Genomic DNA, 15,411 nt, shown 5'->3' on the forward strand with positions numbered 1-15,411 from the left:
ATAATTTTATGAATATGTAATACAAGTAATATTATAATAGAAGCAGATGCTTATGTAGCATTTACTGTGGGCTAGGCACTGTTCTGAGTATTTTGTGTATACTAATTTTATCCACACAACAGCTCCTTGAAGTGGGTGCTATTTCTGTTTTTATAAAAACTGATACATAAAGAAATTAAGTAAGTTGCTCAAGGTCACACATCTACTAGGTGTGAGTCTGTGATTTGAATCAGGCAGATGGGCCTTTTAGCATCTGTATTGCTGTGCTGCCACTGTTCACCATGTAATCTTTTAAGTCAAGAATTCTTGGCATAACGGGAAGAGCTGTGGAGCTTTTTTCAAAGGATGTGTCGGATTAGGAGACATATCCTCTACACTCCATGGCTTGGCTTCCATTGAGATTTACTTATACAGTAAGCCACTTTGATTGATAGGGTTATGTCACATCACTTTGGTGTGATGAAGTGAAAAATATTTTGAGATCTTCAGGAATTAGTCTTTAATGGCATTTCTAGGAAAAACAGGGTTTATATAACTGGTAAAATTTGTAAAGTGACAAGCCCCCGGATCACATACGCAGGGCTCTGAAAAATTCAAATGTTGTGAGAACTTATATGCTATTTTTGATCATGGTAAATGTTGCATATTTATGTAAATACTCTGGTTTCATCAGGTGCGACAAGCAGTATGTTTCAGAATTTAGAGCCAAGAACGATACTTAGCAAGTATCCAGTGGCTGTCTCAGTTACAGGCACACCTTGTTGTGCTTAGCTTTACTGCCCATAGCAGATAACTTCATTTTTTTTTCCCACAAATTGAAGGTTTGTGGCAACCCCCTGTTGAGCAAGTCGGTCAGGCACCATTTTTTCAACAGCATTTGCTCACTTCATGTGTCAGTCACATTTTGGTAATTCTCGCAGTATTTCAAACTTTTTCATTATTATTATATTTGTTATGGTGATCTGTGATCAGTGATCTTTGATGTTACTGTTATAGTTTTGGGGTGGGAGGCACAAACTGTGCCCAAATAATATGGCGAACTTAATTAATAAATGTTGTGTGTGTTCTGACTGCTCGCCTGACCAGCTGCTGCCCCGTCTCTCTCCCTCTCCTTGGGCCTCTATTCCCTGAGACGTAACAGTATTGAAATTAGGCAAATTAATAACCCTAATAATGGCCTCAAGTATTCAAGTGAAGGGAAGAATGGCACGTCTCACTTTAAATCAAAAGCTGGAAGTGATTAAGCTTTAGTGATGAAGGCATGTTGTAAGTTGAAATAGGCTGAAAGCTAGGCCTCTTGTACCAAACAGCCAAGTTGTAGATGCAAAGGAAAAGTTCTTGAAGGAAATTAAAAGTGCTTCTCCAGTGAACACACGAATGATAAGAAAGTGAAATAGCCTTATTGCTGATATGGAGAATGTTTGAGTGGTCTGGATCGAAGATCACACAGGAACAACAGCATTCCTCTAAACCAAAGCCTAATCCTGAGCAAGGCCCTAACTCTCTTCAGTTCTGTGAAGGCTGCGAGAGGTGAGGAAGCTGCAGAAGAAAAGTTTAAGGCCAGCAGAGGTAGGTTCGGAGGTTTACGGAAGGGAGCCGTCTCCGTAACATACAAGTAAGTGCAAGGTGAAGCAGCAAGTGCTGATGTAGAGACTGTCAACTAATCCAGAAGATTTTCAGTGTAGACAAAACAGCTTTCTATTTGAAGAACATGTCATCTAGGACTTCCATAGCTAGAGAGGAGAAGTCAGCGCCTATCTTCAAAGTTTCAAAGGATAGGCTGACTCTTGTTAGGGGTTAATGCAGCTGGTGACTTTAAGTTGAAGCCAGCACTCATTTACCATTCTGAAAACCCTAAGCCCCTTAAGAACTATGCTAAATCTACTCTGCCTGTGCTCTATAAAGGGAACAACACAGCTTGGATGTCCACACGTCTGTTTACAACATGGTTTACTGAATATTTTAAGCCCACTGTTGAGACCTACTGCTCAGAAAAGAAAGATTCCTTTCAAAGTATTATTGTTCCTTGACAGTGCACCTGGTCACCCAAGAGCTCTGATGGTGATCTACAGACGATTAATGTTGTTTTCATGCCTGCTAACACAACATCCATTCTGCAGTCCATGGATCAAGGAGTAATTTCAACTTTCAAGTCTATTTATTTAAGAAACACATTTCATAAGGCTATAGCTGCCATGGATAGTGATTTCTCTGATGGATCTGGGCAAAGTCAAGTGAAAACCTCCTGCAAAGGATTCACCATTCTAGATGTCATTAAGAACATTCATGATTTGTGGAAAGAGGTCAAAATATCAGTACTAACAGGACTTTGGAAGAAGTTGATTCCAGCCCTCACGGATGACTTTGAGGGGCTCAAAGGGTGGAAGAGGTAACTTCAGGTGTGGTGTAAGTAGCAGAAGAACTAAAATTAGAAGTGGAACCTGAAGATGTGACTGAATTGCTGTAATCTCTAAACAAAACATTAATGGATGAAGGGTTGGTTCTTATGGATGAGCAGAGAAAGTGGTTTCTTAAGATGGAATGTACTCCTGGTAAAGGTGCTGTGAAGGTTGTTAATGTGACAACAAAGGATTTAGACCTTTACGTAAACTTAGTTGATAAAGTAGCAGCAGGGTTTGAAAGGACTGACTCCGCTTGTGAAAGAAGTTCTACTGTTGGTAAAATGCTGTGAAACAGCATTGCATGCTACAGAGAAATCATTCCTGAAACAAGGAAGAGTCGATTGATGCGGCAAGTTCATTGTCATCTTATTTGAAGAAATTGCCACAGCCGCTCCCGCCAGCCTTCAGCAAAACCACCACCCTGATCAGTCAGCAGCCGTCAACACCAAGGCGAGATCTTCCACCAGCAAAAGATTATGACTCCCTGAAGGCTCAGGCGATGGCTAGCATTTCTTAGCAACAAAGTATTTTTAAATTAAGATATGCACATTATTTATTTAGACATTTATTTAGTCTATTGCACACTTAATAGACTACTGTATAATGTAAACATAACTTTTATACGCACTGGGAAACCGAAAAATTCGTGTGACTTGCTTTATTGCGATATTCGCGTTATGGCAGTGGTTTGGAACCAAACCCACACGGTCTTCGAGGTGTGCCTGTATTTTTAAAATAGTGGAAAACCCCACTTTTAAAATCACACAAAACCAGTATAACTCATATTTAATCAGGGGAAAGAGTGCCCACCCTGGAGTGGTACTGAGACATCTTAGTGGAGCATTGCATGAGTGCCATTGATCTAATGAACCCCAGCCATATTACAGGGAAGAGGAGCTGCAGACTGTATAGGCTAAGTAACTTGGACAAAGTCCTAATTAGTAACTTCCCTTGGTAATTGTCTGCAAATACTAATTTTTGTTTTTAACATCTTTATTGGAGTATAATTGCTTTACAATGGTGTGTTAGTTTCTGCTTTATAACAAAGTGAATCAGCTATATGTGTACGTATATCCCCATATCCCTTCCCTCTTGCGTCTCCCTCCCACCCTCCCTATCCCACCCCTCTAGGTGGTCACAAAGCACCGAGCTGATCTCCCTGTGCTATGCAGCTGCTTCCCACTAGCTATCTATTTTACATTTGGTAGTGTATATATGTCCATGCTGCTCTCTCACTTCGTCCCAGATTACCCTTCCCCCTCCCGTGTCCTCAAGTCCATTTGCAGATACTAATTTGATTGTTTTAGCTCCTGAGTGAACATTACAATACTACAGATTTCTAAGAGGTTGCACCTCTTAACATTATATCAGTAGTATCTCTGTGATACTTTTAAATGTTCTTTTTTTAGCATGTGTGCTAGATTATGCACCATTTTATGTTTTTAATACATGGTGTATATTTCAATGCAAAATAATGCTAAATACAAATATCTGTATTTACAGAGATTTATCTGTGTTGGAATTAAGTATTGTCCTGAGTTTTAAGACTTTCTAAGAAGGAAGTCCTTTTCAGTATTCCATATCATCATTAATTACATGGCTCAGTTCTGGTTTCAGTAAACTTTAGAATTAAAATCTTTATAATTAGTTTTAGCTGGTAAATTTCTTTGTGGTATCTAGATGTTAGGATTGGCTTGCTGGGACTTTGCCCCAGGCATTTAAATTTAGGTGAAAAAGTTTTAATTAATGATTAAAAATAAATGTGTGTATGTTAGAGGGTGGGGAGATACTGTGTAGATTATTAGTATCCTTCGCCTCTCCATCCAGCCAAGAGCTGCTGGCCCAGGGTCAGCCTCCTTGTCAGTCCTTGTCACTCCCGCTCATGCTCATGCCTGCTGGCCTCTCCTGTCACCCCCTTTTCCATCCTTCTCCCCCTCCCTTTGCCAGTAATTTGATTGATTTGAGGATGTATTTCTTGCAACTTGGATGTTAATTTATCAGTGAACAGGTGTTATTATTGATACAACATTGAAAAATAAAGATTTTTTTTTTTGATTTAGTAATCTACTTTAATCTTTGCTAAGTGTGTAATAAAAAGGACAGGGAAAGCTCTGTTCACAGAAATGGAGGATGTAGTATGTCAATTTGAATTATTGCAGAGGCCTTTGTAAGGTTGGTATACACAAAATAATTAGCAATTCTTCACTGTTTGGCATTCAAGTTGCTTTTATGAATAAAGATTGTGGCATCATAGCTTACATTTATAATATGATGATAAAACAGGACCCAATTTGAGAATCATAATTACTGCAAGTTTTAAAAAGTCAATATACAGTAAAATTAGCCTTTTATTTTCATGTACAGTTCTGTGAATTTTCGCCCATTTATAGATTTATGTAACTGCTATCACAGTCAATATAGAACATCCTTCACCCCAGAAAATTTGTTTTCCCTTTATAGTCACATCCTTCTCCCACCCCTAATACCTGGCAATCACTGATCTCTTCTGTCACTATAGTTTTGTCTTCTAAGAATGTCCTATAAGTGGAATCATACAGTTCGTAGCCTTTGACACTTCTTTCATTCACATAATTATTTTGCGATTGAGCCAATCTGTTGTATATGTCAATAGTTTGTTCCTTGTTATTGCTGAGTGATATTCTGCTATATAAATGTATCAGTTTGCTTATCCATTTACCTGTTTACTTGTTGTAAGACATTTGGGTTGTATACAGTTTATTCTGATTATGAATAGAGTTACTATGAACATTTGTGTACAGCTTTTTGTGTGAATATAAGTTTTCATTTCTCTAGGATAAATTCCTAGGAGAGGGATTGCTGGGTCACGTGTAAGTGTATGTTTTACTTCATAAGATACTGCCAAACTGTTTTCTGGTAGGGCTGTACCATTTTGCATTCCCACCAGCAATGTATGAGAGTTCTAGTTGCTCAGAATCTTTGCCAACACTTGGTATTGTCAGTATATTTTATGTTAGCCATTCTAATGGGTGTGTGTAGTGGTGTGTCATCACGGTTTTCATTTGCATTTCCTTAATGGCTAATGTTGGTGAACATCTTTTCATGTGTAGAATTATCTGTTCGAGTCTTTTGCCCATTTTAAAATTCTGTTGTTTGCTTTCTTTACTGAGTTGTGAGAGGTTTTGTTTGTTTGTTTGTTTGTTTTTATTCTGGGTACAAGTCATTTAATATTTTCTCCCAGTCTATAGTTTGTCTTTTTATTGTTTTAACAGTACCTGCAGAACAAAAGCTTTTAACTTTGATGGAGTCCAGTTTATCATTTTTTTCTTTTATAGCTCATGCTTTTGGTGTTAGGTTGGAAATTGCTTAAATCTCAGATGACATTGTATTTTTCTTACATTTCATTCTGCTATACCCTTTTTCTTTGAATTATTATGGTGCTTTGGAAATGAAATGATACAGCTAGAAATTTTTCTCCTAGAGTAAAGTTTAATGTTGAATGTTAATGGATGGCTTAAAAATATCAGGACTCAGAACCACATCAGTATGATTATTATTATAACTATATAAAAACATATTCATATTGAGGAAATTCTGCAAAGGGAAGGAACAGAAATGGCTAGTATGGCTCTTTTAAGTCAGTGGTTTCCAAATCCTGGCTGTTGTATCAGAATCACTGGGGTAGCTTTAAAAAGAAAAATACCCAGATTCTCTTTCTTTTGATCATTTTTTTTTTTTTGAGATCAGTAAATTGGTGGCCTCCCCCCCCAGTTTTTTTTAATAAACTTTACTTTTAGAGCAGTTTTTGATTCACAGCAAAATGGGCCAGAAGGTTCAGAGATTTCCTATATGCCCCCTGACACATGTACAGCCTCCCCTGCTATAAGCATCCCATACCAGAGTGGCGCATTTGTTAAAATAATGAACCTACACTGACATATCATTATCACCCAGAGTCCATAGTTTACATTAGAGGGTCATCCTTGGTGGTGGTTATTCTATGCATTTTGACAAATGTGTAATGAAATACCATTATAGTACCATCCAGAATATTTTCACTGCCGTAAAAATCCTGTGCTCTGCCTGTTCATTTTTGTTCCACCCTAATCCCTAGCAACCACTGATCTTTTTTACCGTTTCTTTAGTCTTTCCTTTTCAAGAATGTCATATGGTTGGAATCATGTGGTACGTAGCCTTTTCACATTGTCTTCTTTCACTTTGTAATATGTACTTAAGGTTCCTGTGTGTCTTTTCATGGCTTGATAGCTTATTTCTTTCTAGTGCTGAATGATACTCCATTGTCTGGATGTACCACAGTTTATTTATTCACCTACTGAAGGACATCTTGGTTGCTTCTAAGTTTTGGCAGTTATGAATAAAGCTGCTATAAACATCAGTGTGGGGGGTTTTATATGGACATAAGTTGTCAACTCCTTTGGTATTTATTCCAGGGAGCATAATTTTCTGTATCATATAGTAAGAATATGTCTGGTTTTGTAAGAAGCTGCCAAACTCTCTTCCAAAGTGACTGTCACCATTTTGCATTCCTGCCGGCAGTGATTGAGAGTGCCTCTTGCTCTGCATGCTCACCAGATGTGCTGATGTCGTTGTTTCAGGTTTTGGCCATTCTAATAGATGTGTAGTGGTATCCCATTGTTATTTTAATTTGCAGTTCCTTACCGGTCAGATGTTGAACATCTTTTTATATGCTTATTTGCCATCTGGATATCTTTTTGGTGAGGTGTCCAGGTCTTTTGCCAGTTTTTAAAATTGGGTTGTTTGTTTTCTTATTGTCGAGTTTTATAAATTCTTTGTGTATTTTGGATAACAGGCCTTTTTCAGGTGTGTGTGTGTCTTTTGTAAATATTTTCTCCCATTCTGTGTCTTGTCTTCTCATTCTCTTGATTGAAATCTGTTAGTCTCCATGGGATTCTATTTCTTTGCCAAGTTTGTGATCTACTGTTTTAAATTACTGTGTCTTGCTTTATCCTTTGCAAGGCTAGATGTCTTGCATTAGCCATCAGTTTGCAGCTACTCGTTTATCCTCTTTGTCACAGCTGGTCCATCCTGCTCTCAACTTCCATGGTTCTTCATCGTCTCACTCTTCAAAGTCCAACTCTTCATCTGGATAATCTTCATGTAGATTTTCTAAAGTAATGATGCTGGTCGTACTTGATCTGCAGGTCCCTTTGGTTCTGGTACCACCTCTACGTCAGGGTTGCCTTTGCTGGTGCAAAGATTAATCATGTTACAACGCACAGTTCCCACTTTCTATTTCAAGTTTTCTGTATTGTTATGTTAATAATTTGTAAAATAAAGGTTAAATCTTTTTTTCACTTTGTGTATTTTGCTTTATATGCCAACTTAATCTTCTTTTGAAAAGCCTATCAAAAGTTTTGATCTTCATAAAGATTGAATTTTCACCTCATTCCTACCATTTCGTTGTATATGTTTGAACAAATATGCATTCACTTTTCATGTATCAGAGTATGAAGATATTTTTCTGGGGCAGTTTTAGAGGAACAGTTTTTTGCTCATAAAGTGATCTGAATAGTTAAGAGATGATTGCAGCAAGTGTGTCTAAGGGTATTTATCTTTCATCTTTTAGTCCTGTCTGGGTGTGTAATCTTTCAAAAATAAATATAACAAAATTAACAGTTTATAGCAGCTTATTTTCTGCTAAGTAAAATTCACTGTTACTGATTTGTCAGCATAATTTTTTGAAGTATAATGCAAATAAAGCAATTGTATCATTTGTGACACATTGTGCTAGTTGATCGCATTTTAATTTTGTTGAAAGGCAGGTATCTTATACTTGTTGCTATGTTTTAGTGTATAAATCATTGATTTTAGAAAACATGCCTTATTTTATAACTTTTAAAATTTAATTGGTAAATTTTTCATTTATCCAACAAATATACCAAGCATATTCTTGCATTCCAAAATCAGGGTGACTTTAATACAGTTAACATATAACTTGATTTTATAACAAAGGGGGTATATAGAAGTTCACTTAAGTCCTTACAAATAATTAATTCCTAGATATTATGGTGTTTGGAATATATAATTTAATTTTTGTTATGTAGTACAGTTTCTCTAGTATTGTCATGATTTTGATTTAATTGCTACTCAAAGTTTAGTGGTTCAGTGAAAGAATATGAAGGTTGAAGAATTTTGTAAATAGGTGCATTTTCAACTTGCTGTGTTTTTGTTTTTGTTTTTAGCATTAGCTACCTTGGGAACTTGCATATGATGAGTGATAGACTTAATGAGTTGAAATAAATGGTATATTACCACTTTCCATGAAAGTGTTTGTTTAACACAGTACTGTCAGCTAACTGACATGGATGTTTATCACTTTTGATGTAGTCAGCATATTTATGGAGTAATCTCTGGGTGATATATTTGAAAGTCAAGGAGCTGAGTCTGTGAACAAAAGATTATATAATAAAATTCTAAATTATGTGGTATATAAGCTCGTGGTTTTCATACTGTATGCTTAGTAGAATAGATTTATTGTCCCATCACTAAAATCTCTCACTGACTTCTTTACCTCTATAAATAAGAAAATATATAGTTTTGTCAACTTCAACTTACTCTCCCATGTGTTGAGAGTAATGTGTTATGTGTATTTTTTTTTTTAATCTTTGGCACTTCGAACCACTTTTTTCTAGTTCTAATACACAGTGACATTTTATTTACATGTATTTATAATTCGGGTTTACAGGTGTCTATATAGCTCAACACACATATTAAATGATTTGTTTCTCAGAGAACACCATGACTTCAGATTCTCCCCAACCTGAAAAAGTTGAACCACTACTGCAGATTATCTATGGTAAAGAATGTTTAGAGATAGAAGATGTCTCTTCAAGCCGGAGTTATTGAGAGTTGAGCTAGACCATGGAAGATTGGTTGGATTTGAATAACTGCATAGGTTGGCAGTATAGTCCCAAAGTGTTGTAGGAACTTGGAGGACAAACACACTACTTTTTCATGACAAAGCTAGAACCAGAGTCTAGATTCTATTTCCTAGTCAAATAATCTTTCAGTTGGACTGATAGCATAGCAGGAAGAAGTAGTGGTCAGTAACCTCATAATGGAGAAGGTGTCAATATGCTTGTGGACTGTGGAATTCCTGAATTCTTACCAGGATTGCATTAGGAAGGCATTTCAGACTGAAAGGAACTTTACGTGCAAAGGCAGATATCCTGAAAGAGCTTACCTTGTTGGAGGTGGATCATGGTGTTGGAGGGTGGGGATGAAATAAAGGGTCTTTTATATGCCAGGCACTGTTCTAGATGTGGAAGGTACACATGGAAAAGACAGACTCCCTGCTACCGTGGAGCTTACATTTTAGTAGGAGAAATAATAAACATAAATATGTAACATACTAGTAACTAGTGATGAGTACTTGAGGAAAAATAAAGTGTAGGGTAAAGGAATAGAGATAGACGTTATTGAAATAGGGTGTCAGGGAAGACCTTTTTGTGGAGGTGAAACTTGAGCAGAAAAAAAGGCAGGGAGTGAGGTATGTGAACCAGCGCAGAGGAGATGGCAGAGCAGATTTGCTGTATGCAGCTCCATGGTAGCTGGAGTGCATTAAGTTAATAGTTTATGCTCACTGAGTGTTTACTGAGTGCCAGACACTGTTCTACCTGTATTACTAGTGGTAATTCAATCCTTAAAACAATCCTATAAAATGGATACTATTTCAGATTTGAGGAAACTGAAGCACAGAGATTAAATACTTTACCCAAGGTTGCACAGCTGGTCGGTGAGCTGGGATTCAAGCCCAGGTAGTTTGACTCCAAAATCAGTGTTTTCGACCATTCTTCAAAGATTGGGGAGGGGGGAAGTGTAGTAGGAAATTTAATTGGAGCAATAGCCTGGGGCCAGTTCTGTGGGGCCTTTGTGGTTCCTTTATAAGTATTTAGGAGTTTATGCTGACAGTGAGGTTAAGTCATTGGCGGGTTGAGAAGTGCCCAAGAGGTTGCTTTATGATTCTGGAGGTCAAGAGATGGGTCTGGATTATACAAAACACATTTGTTAGTTATCTGTATATAGGTTGTATTATAGCTTAAAATATTTCTACTGGTCTGTAACATGTTTCTTTGATCTAAAATCGAAGATTCCACTTCATTATTTTGTTGAACAGATATGTGCATGTATACATATGAGTGCACGTGTGCATGTGTATAAACAAACTAATGAACTTTTCTGTTAATAGGTGCGAGAAGATGTACTAAATTCATTGAATAACAACTTTCTTCAAACACTAAATCAAGCTTGGAACGATCATCAGACAGCTATGGTGATGATTAGAGACATACTAATGTATATGGTAAGTAGAGCTTTGTTGTTTTTCCTTTAAGTTAAGCGTTTCAAAACACAGTGTCTTTTTTCTGTCACATTTATTTGGATGGTACAACTCAGTGTGGAAACCTTTTTTTCTTTTTTTTTTTAAATACTATTTCCTTCGTAAGGGCCAACCTTAGCTTATATGAGTAGAATCTTAGTTGCTCCTATACTTAATGATTAGAATGGAAAACTGAAAGGGAAAGATTTAATATTTTTCTAAATATCTGGCACTTATGCTTCAATATGTGAAATACCGAAAAGTTCATCATCTCTTCTTGAGTAAGGGTGATTGAGTGACAACATGAGAGATGAAAGCTGAATATTCTCTTGCAAGTTTTTAAACCCTAATGTCCTTATATCTTCAGTTACAGGGGATGTCATATTAATACAAATATTTTTGTAATAACTGCCATCTATCACTCCTAATAATCAATCTCTCCCAATCTTACAAGGACTGTAAGTGCTTGCGGTATATATATATATTCTTCAGATATGTATTGCCTTTTTCACCTAGTTTTACTGTTTTTTAATCATTCAAGAAAAGTATCTTGTTCATCAAAACAATTTGGAAAACATGGACCTGAGGTAAGCTGTTTAATAGCTTTCAAGGAGATTAAACTCTCAGGTTTTTTTAACTTTAGTATGATTATTAAGATTCATCAAGCTTAATTATCGTGTCTGCAAAATCATCAAGCCCAATAACTTGTTACTTCATTGTTTATGTTTGAGAATTGGACGTAGTGATTTTCTTCTAAGATTTCTTCACTCTCTGCTTTTCGAATTTTTATTTTCAGTTTCTTTAGTTTTGATTATTAGTTGTAATGGTGAGAGCGTGTCCTGCTTTCTTTTACTTGGTAGAATGAAGCAGTGTTTGGAAAGAATTTCCAATGAGAGCAAACAGCTGTCAAGTTTTTTGTTCTGCTGAGTGAATTCAATCAGGCCTGTTACCCCAGGTTTTATAGGGCTTAGTGGCAAGAGGGTCAAGGAGAAGCTACTTCTCGTTTTTCAGGGTTTTGATGAAACGTTTAACAAATTATTTAGCCTTTCTGAGCCTCGTTTTCCTCTTCAGGATATCGATTCATTTTAAGTTGATATTTTGAGGTAAATGCGATAGCATGTGAAAACATAATGTCTGGGATTTAAATGTGAAATAAGTTAACTTACTGCTGTCCTCTTTAAGTTTTGGATTTGGTGAGCCTTTAAATTCCAACACAAACACTGAGATAGAAAATTACTTGTGATTTCATGGTCCATCACTCTATCGATAAAAGGAATATTTTAAAATTATTTATATACTTTTTATACCATGCTATTTTTAGAATTTCTGTTTTATTTCAGCACACACACACACCATTTTTTTTGTTGGTTGGGGGGCAAATGAAATCTCAAACCTTGAATCCTGGCTATTATGTGACCATAGTCAAGGAACTAATTATCATTCCTCAGCTTCCTCATTTATAAAATGAAAATAATATTGTGCTAATTGGGTAGAGTAGCCATGAGGCTTAAAGGAGCCTTTCATATGAAGCACCTATATGGCCTGGACTGTAGTAATGTGCTCAGTAAAAATTAACTAGTATTAATATTTCCCATCATCTTTTCATCAAACCCAGCTGGTAGTACCACACCCCTAGATAAACCCAGCAACTTGCCTTTCCTGGGCTTCTGCTGGTAGAAACCCCACTTGGGAAACCTCACACAGGGTAGCTCAGTGCCAGTATTTGTCCATTTTCACAGACCTCTAGTCAGCCCTCCACACTGCTCAGTAGTCTCACGCTTTCTCTATTCAGCTCATTCCACCACTTTGAAAGAGTTATTTCTCTTCAAACCTCCAGCTGTCCTGCTGGTCCCCTTACTCTTAATAAACAATCTTGCCTTCTGCCTCTCAGAGAGAAGGAGAAAGCATCAGGTGGAAGCTGGGTTCATCTCTTGCCTCTGAATCTACAGGTTTCCCTATATTTTCTCCCCTTTTGTGTTTCTCTTTTTCCCTCCCATTTTAATGGAGGGCAGTGTTTCCTCACCTATCAAATGCCATTTCTTCACTTGTGCTAAGAATCTCATTTCTTTCTACTTTGTCAAAAAACAGAATTATTTTCAGGTTCTGCCTTTTTGCTGGTCTTACTCATCAGCACTGGACACGTTCAGGTCACTGGCACCCTCGAAATAAAGCCCCACTGCATTTTCGGCTGGACCCCTGCGCTGCTTCCCAGGGTGTCTCGTTGCCATGCACAGCTAAATGTCTCGTAGGAAATGTTGACACTTGCTATCTCTTTTTTCTCATCTTTTATTCGTTTTGAATATGTTTTAGTCACGCTTCTATCTCAACTCTTCTATTCCTTCTTGCTCTTACTGGGATCGCCGTGTTTGCGCGTCTCTGAAAGCAAAGCTCACTGCTACTCCTCATGCTCCTGGATTCTTCCAGCAGCATCGGCACAGTTGACGACTCTTCTCATCTTCTAACACGTTGGGTTCTTAATTTCTGTGACCAAACACTCCCTTGGTATGCCTCCTGCCTTTCTGTTTCTTCTCAGTCACTCTTCCTTCTCCTCTGCCCTTTAAAATAGAGGCATTCTTGGGGCTTAGTCCTAGGCTTCCTTCTCCTGGTACCTATTATTTGCTTACCTTAGCTCTCTGTTGTGCCTCTGTTCAGGTGATTCCCACATTATGTCTCCAGCCTCATTCTCTGAGATTCAGACTCGTAAGTTCATTTATCTAGTTGGTGGCTCCCTTCATTGTCTGAGAGGTACTTCAGACTTGGCGTTTCCAAATGAGCTCATAATCAGTGTCATTCCATCTGATCATGACAGAAACCTGGGAATTATTCTTGTCAGTTTCTTCTCCCTCTCTCCCTACATCATGTATTTCTAGAACCTGAAATTTCTCTGTTTTCATATCTACTACCTAAGACCAAAGCACCTTCATTTCTTAGTAACTAGTCATACAACATTCACTATGCTCCCCTCTCTTCTCTATAAAGCACATGATTATGTTACTGCCCTGCTGAAGTCCTTCTCTCTCATCTTGGAATTTTCACACGTCTTCTGTCTGGATATGTTTCCACCCTTTATGTGATTTTTTTTCCTACTTATCCTTTAAGTCTTAGCTTAAATTTCTGGTAAGCTTTCCCTGACTCATGCTGTGTACTGCACACTGGCACCAGCTGCTCTCACTGTACTCAGTACTACTCCTTTTGTAGCATTTATCATTATTAACAACTGTTTAGTGCCTCGTTTCCTCACTAGACTGAACTTTACTGGGGGGGATGTCTGTGTCACCACTGTGTCTCCAACACCTAGCACAACTCTCTGCACAAACAAGGCACTCCCATACATCTTTGAATTAATATACACATTCTTTTTTAATCGTGCTTTTTTCAAAATGCTTATTAAAATATGCAATTACAGATTCAGAAAGAAATTTAAGTGTTGATAAGGTATCTTCATGTTCTATAAGGTAGACTTCTTTCATCTTTCATTCTCTTTATTTTTCCTTTTTATGTGTAGTATTCTGGGCTTAGTTAAATAAGTGCTTTTAAAAATTAAGGTAAAATTTATATACATTGAAATGTGCAGAACTGAAGTGTATAAAGTTATTTTTGACACATGTATGCTCCTTTGTAACCAATACTTCAGTCAAGATAAATAAATGCTTTTAATTTTCCAAAGATCAAAAAAAAATTTTCTGTTGACATCTACGTTATTTTCTGTGAGGATTTTTACCCTCAATTCAGACTTATCAGATCACTTTACCTGCTAGATAAGACATACACCTGAGGTGTACAGGTTTCTAGACAGATTTCTCTTTCCTATGAATTCTGGCTCTAACTGTTGGAATTTTAGATCTCAGGCTCAGAGGGAGGAGAGAAGATGCTGCACTGTCTTCCCACCTCCCTCCTACTCAGCTAGCTGACTTTTTCTCTAACAAGGAGGTGTCTGTATCTAAAATGCCCTGTGTGAGCCTCAGTGTATATAGATAGCATGGGACACACTGACTCTTGAAAGTGGAAATGGAATCAGTCACAGGTTACATGGAGGCAGCCGTTGGTCACAATTTGTCCCCACTCACTTTGTTGTTGGCAGGTTCAGCGTTCCAGAAAGAAAAGTGTACGTGTCTCTAGATGGAACATGTGATCTATACCCCCTTCTAACATTTGAGACTTGCATTATGTATTTTGCCCCTGAAGGCGCTGGAGTTTGTAATCTCTGCTTTGTTTCTTATTTTTAATTCATTCTTTTCTTTAAGAAAAGTTAACACGTTAAACTTTTAAGATTGGTTTGAGCCTACTTAGTATAAGTTTCCTTTTCAGTTTTTTAATTGTTTAAAAGATGAATGATTGGGGAAAGATCTGATTATTTTGTGGAGAAAATGTGTTATAGGTTATATAATAGCTTTAATTACCAAAATTATCTACAGGTATATTAATATTCAGTTCATTTCCCTCCCCCCCTTAAACTATAAAATGAATACAATATCAAGGGAGAGTTAAATTTATGGATGGTATTCTGTAGGTTACTTTTGAGCAATTAGAATTAATGTCAAAAGATACAGGAAAGCATTTCCTATTGTGATATGTAGGGCTAATAGAAGGTTAATAGAGGAATTTTCTGCATAAAACTCTGGTTATTTTCAAAGATATTTTCATGTTTTTAGTTGAATTTATCTATATTCC

At 37.0% G+C, this 15,411-nt stretch overlaps 1 protein-coding gene across 6 annotated transcripts in view; it reads left to right on the top strand.

The window, feature by feature from the left end:
* CUL3 (cullin 3) overlaps positions 1 to 15,411 on the top strand; it is a 97,101-nt gene that overhangs the window by 31,633 nt on the left and 50,057 nt on the right. For all 6 annotated transcript variants that reach the window (XR_014245734.1, XM_082395847.1, XM_082395844.1 and 3 more), the window contains one exon: positions 10,612 to 10,725. Coding sequence is in view for 5 of the 6 variants with exons in the window: in XM_082395847.1 (XP_082251973.1) it covers positions 10,612 to 10,725 (114 nt within the window). In the remaining variant the exon portion in view is untranslated. The remainder of the gene's footprint in view (positions 1 to 10,611; positions 10,726 to 15,411) is intronic.

The sequence above is a fragment of the Balaenoptera borealis genome (genome assembly GCF_965194805.1).
Source record: "Balaenoptera borealis genome assembly, chromosome: 6".
NCBI lineage: Eukaryota > Metazoa > Chordata > Mammalia > Artiodactyla > Balaenopteridae > Balaenoptera > Balaenoptera borealis.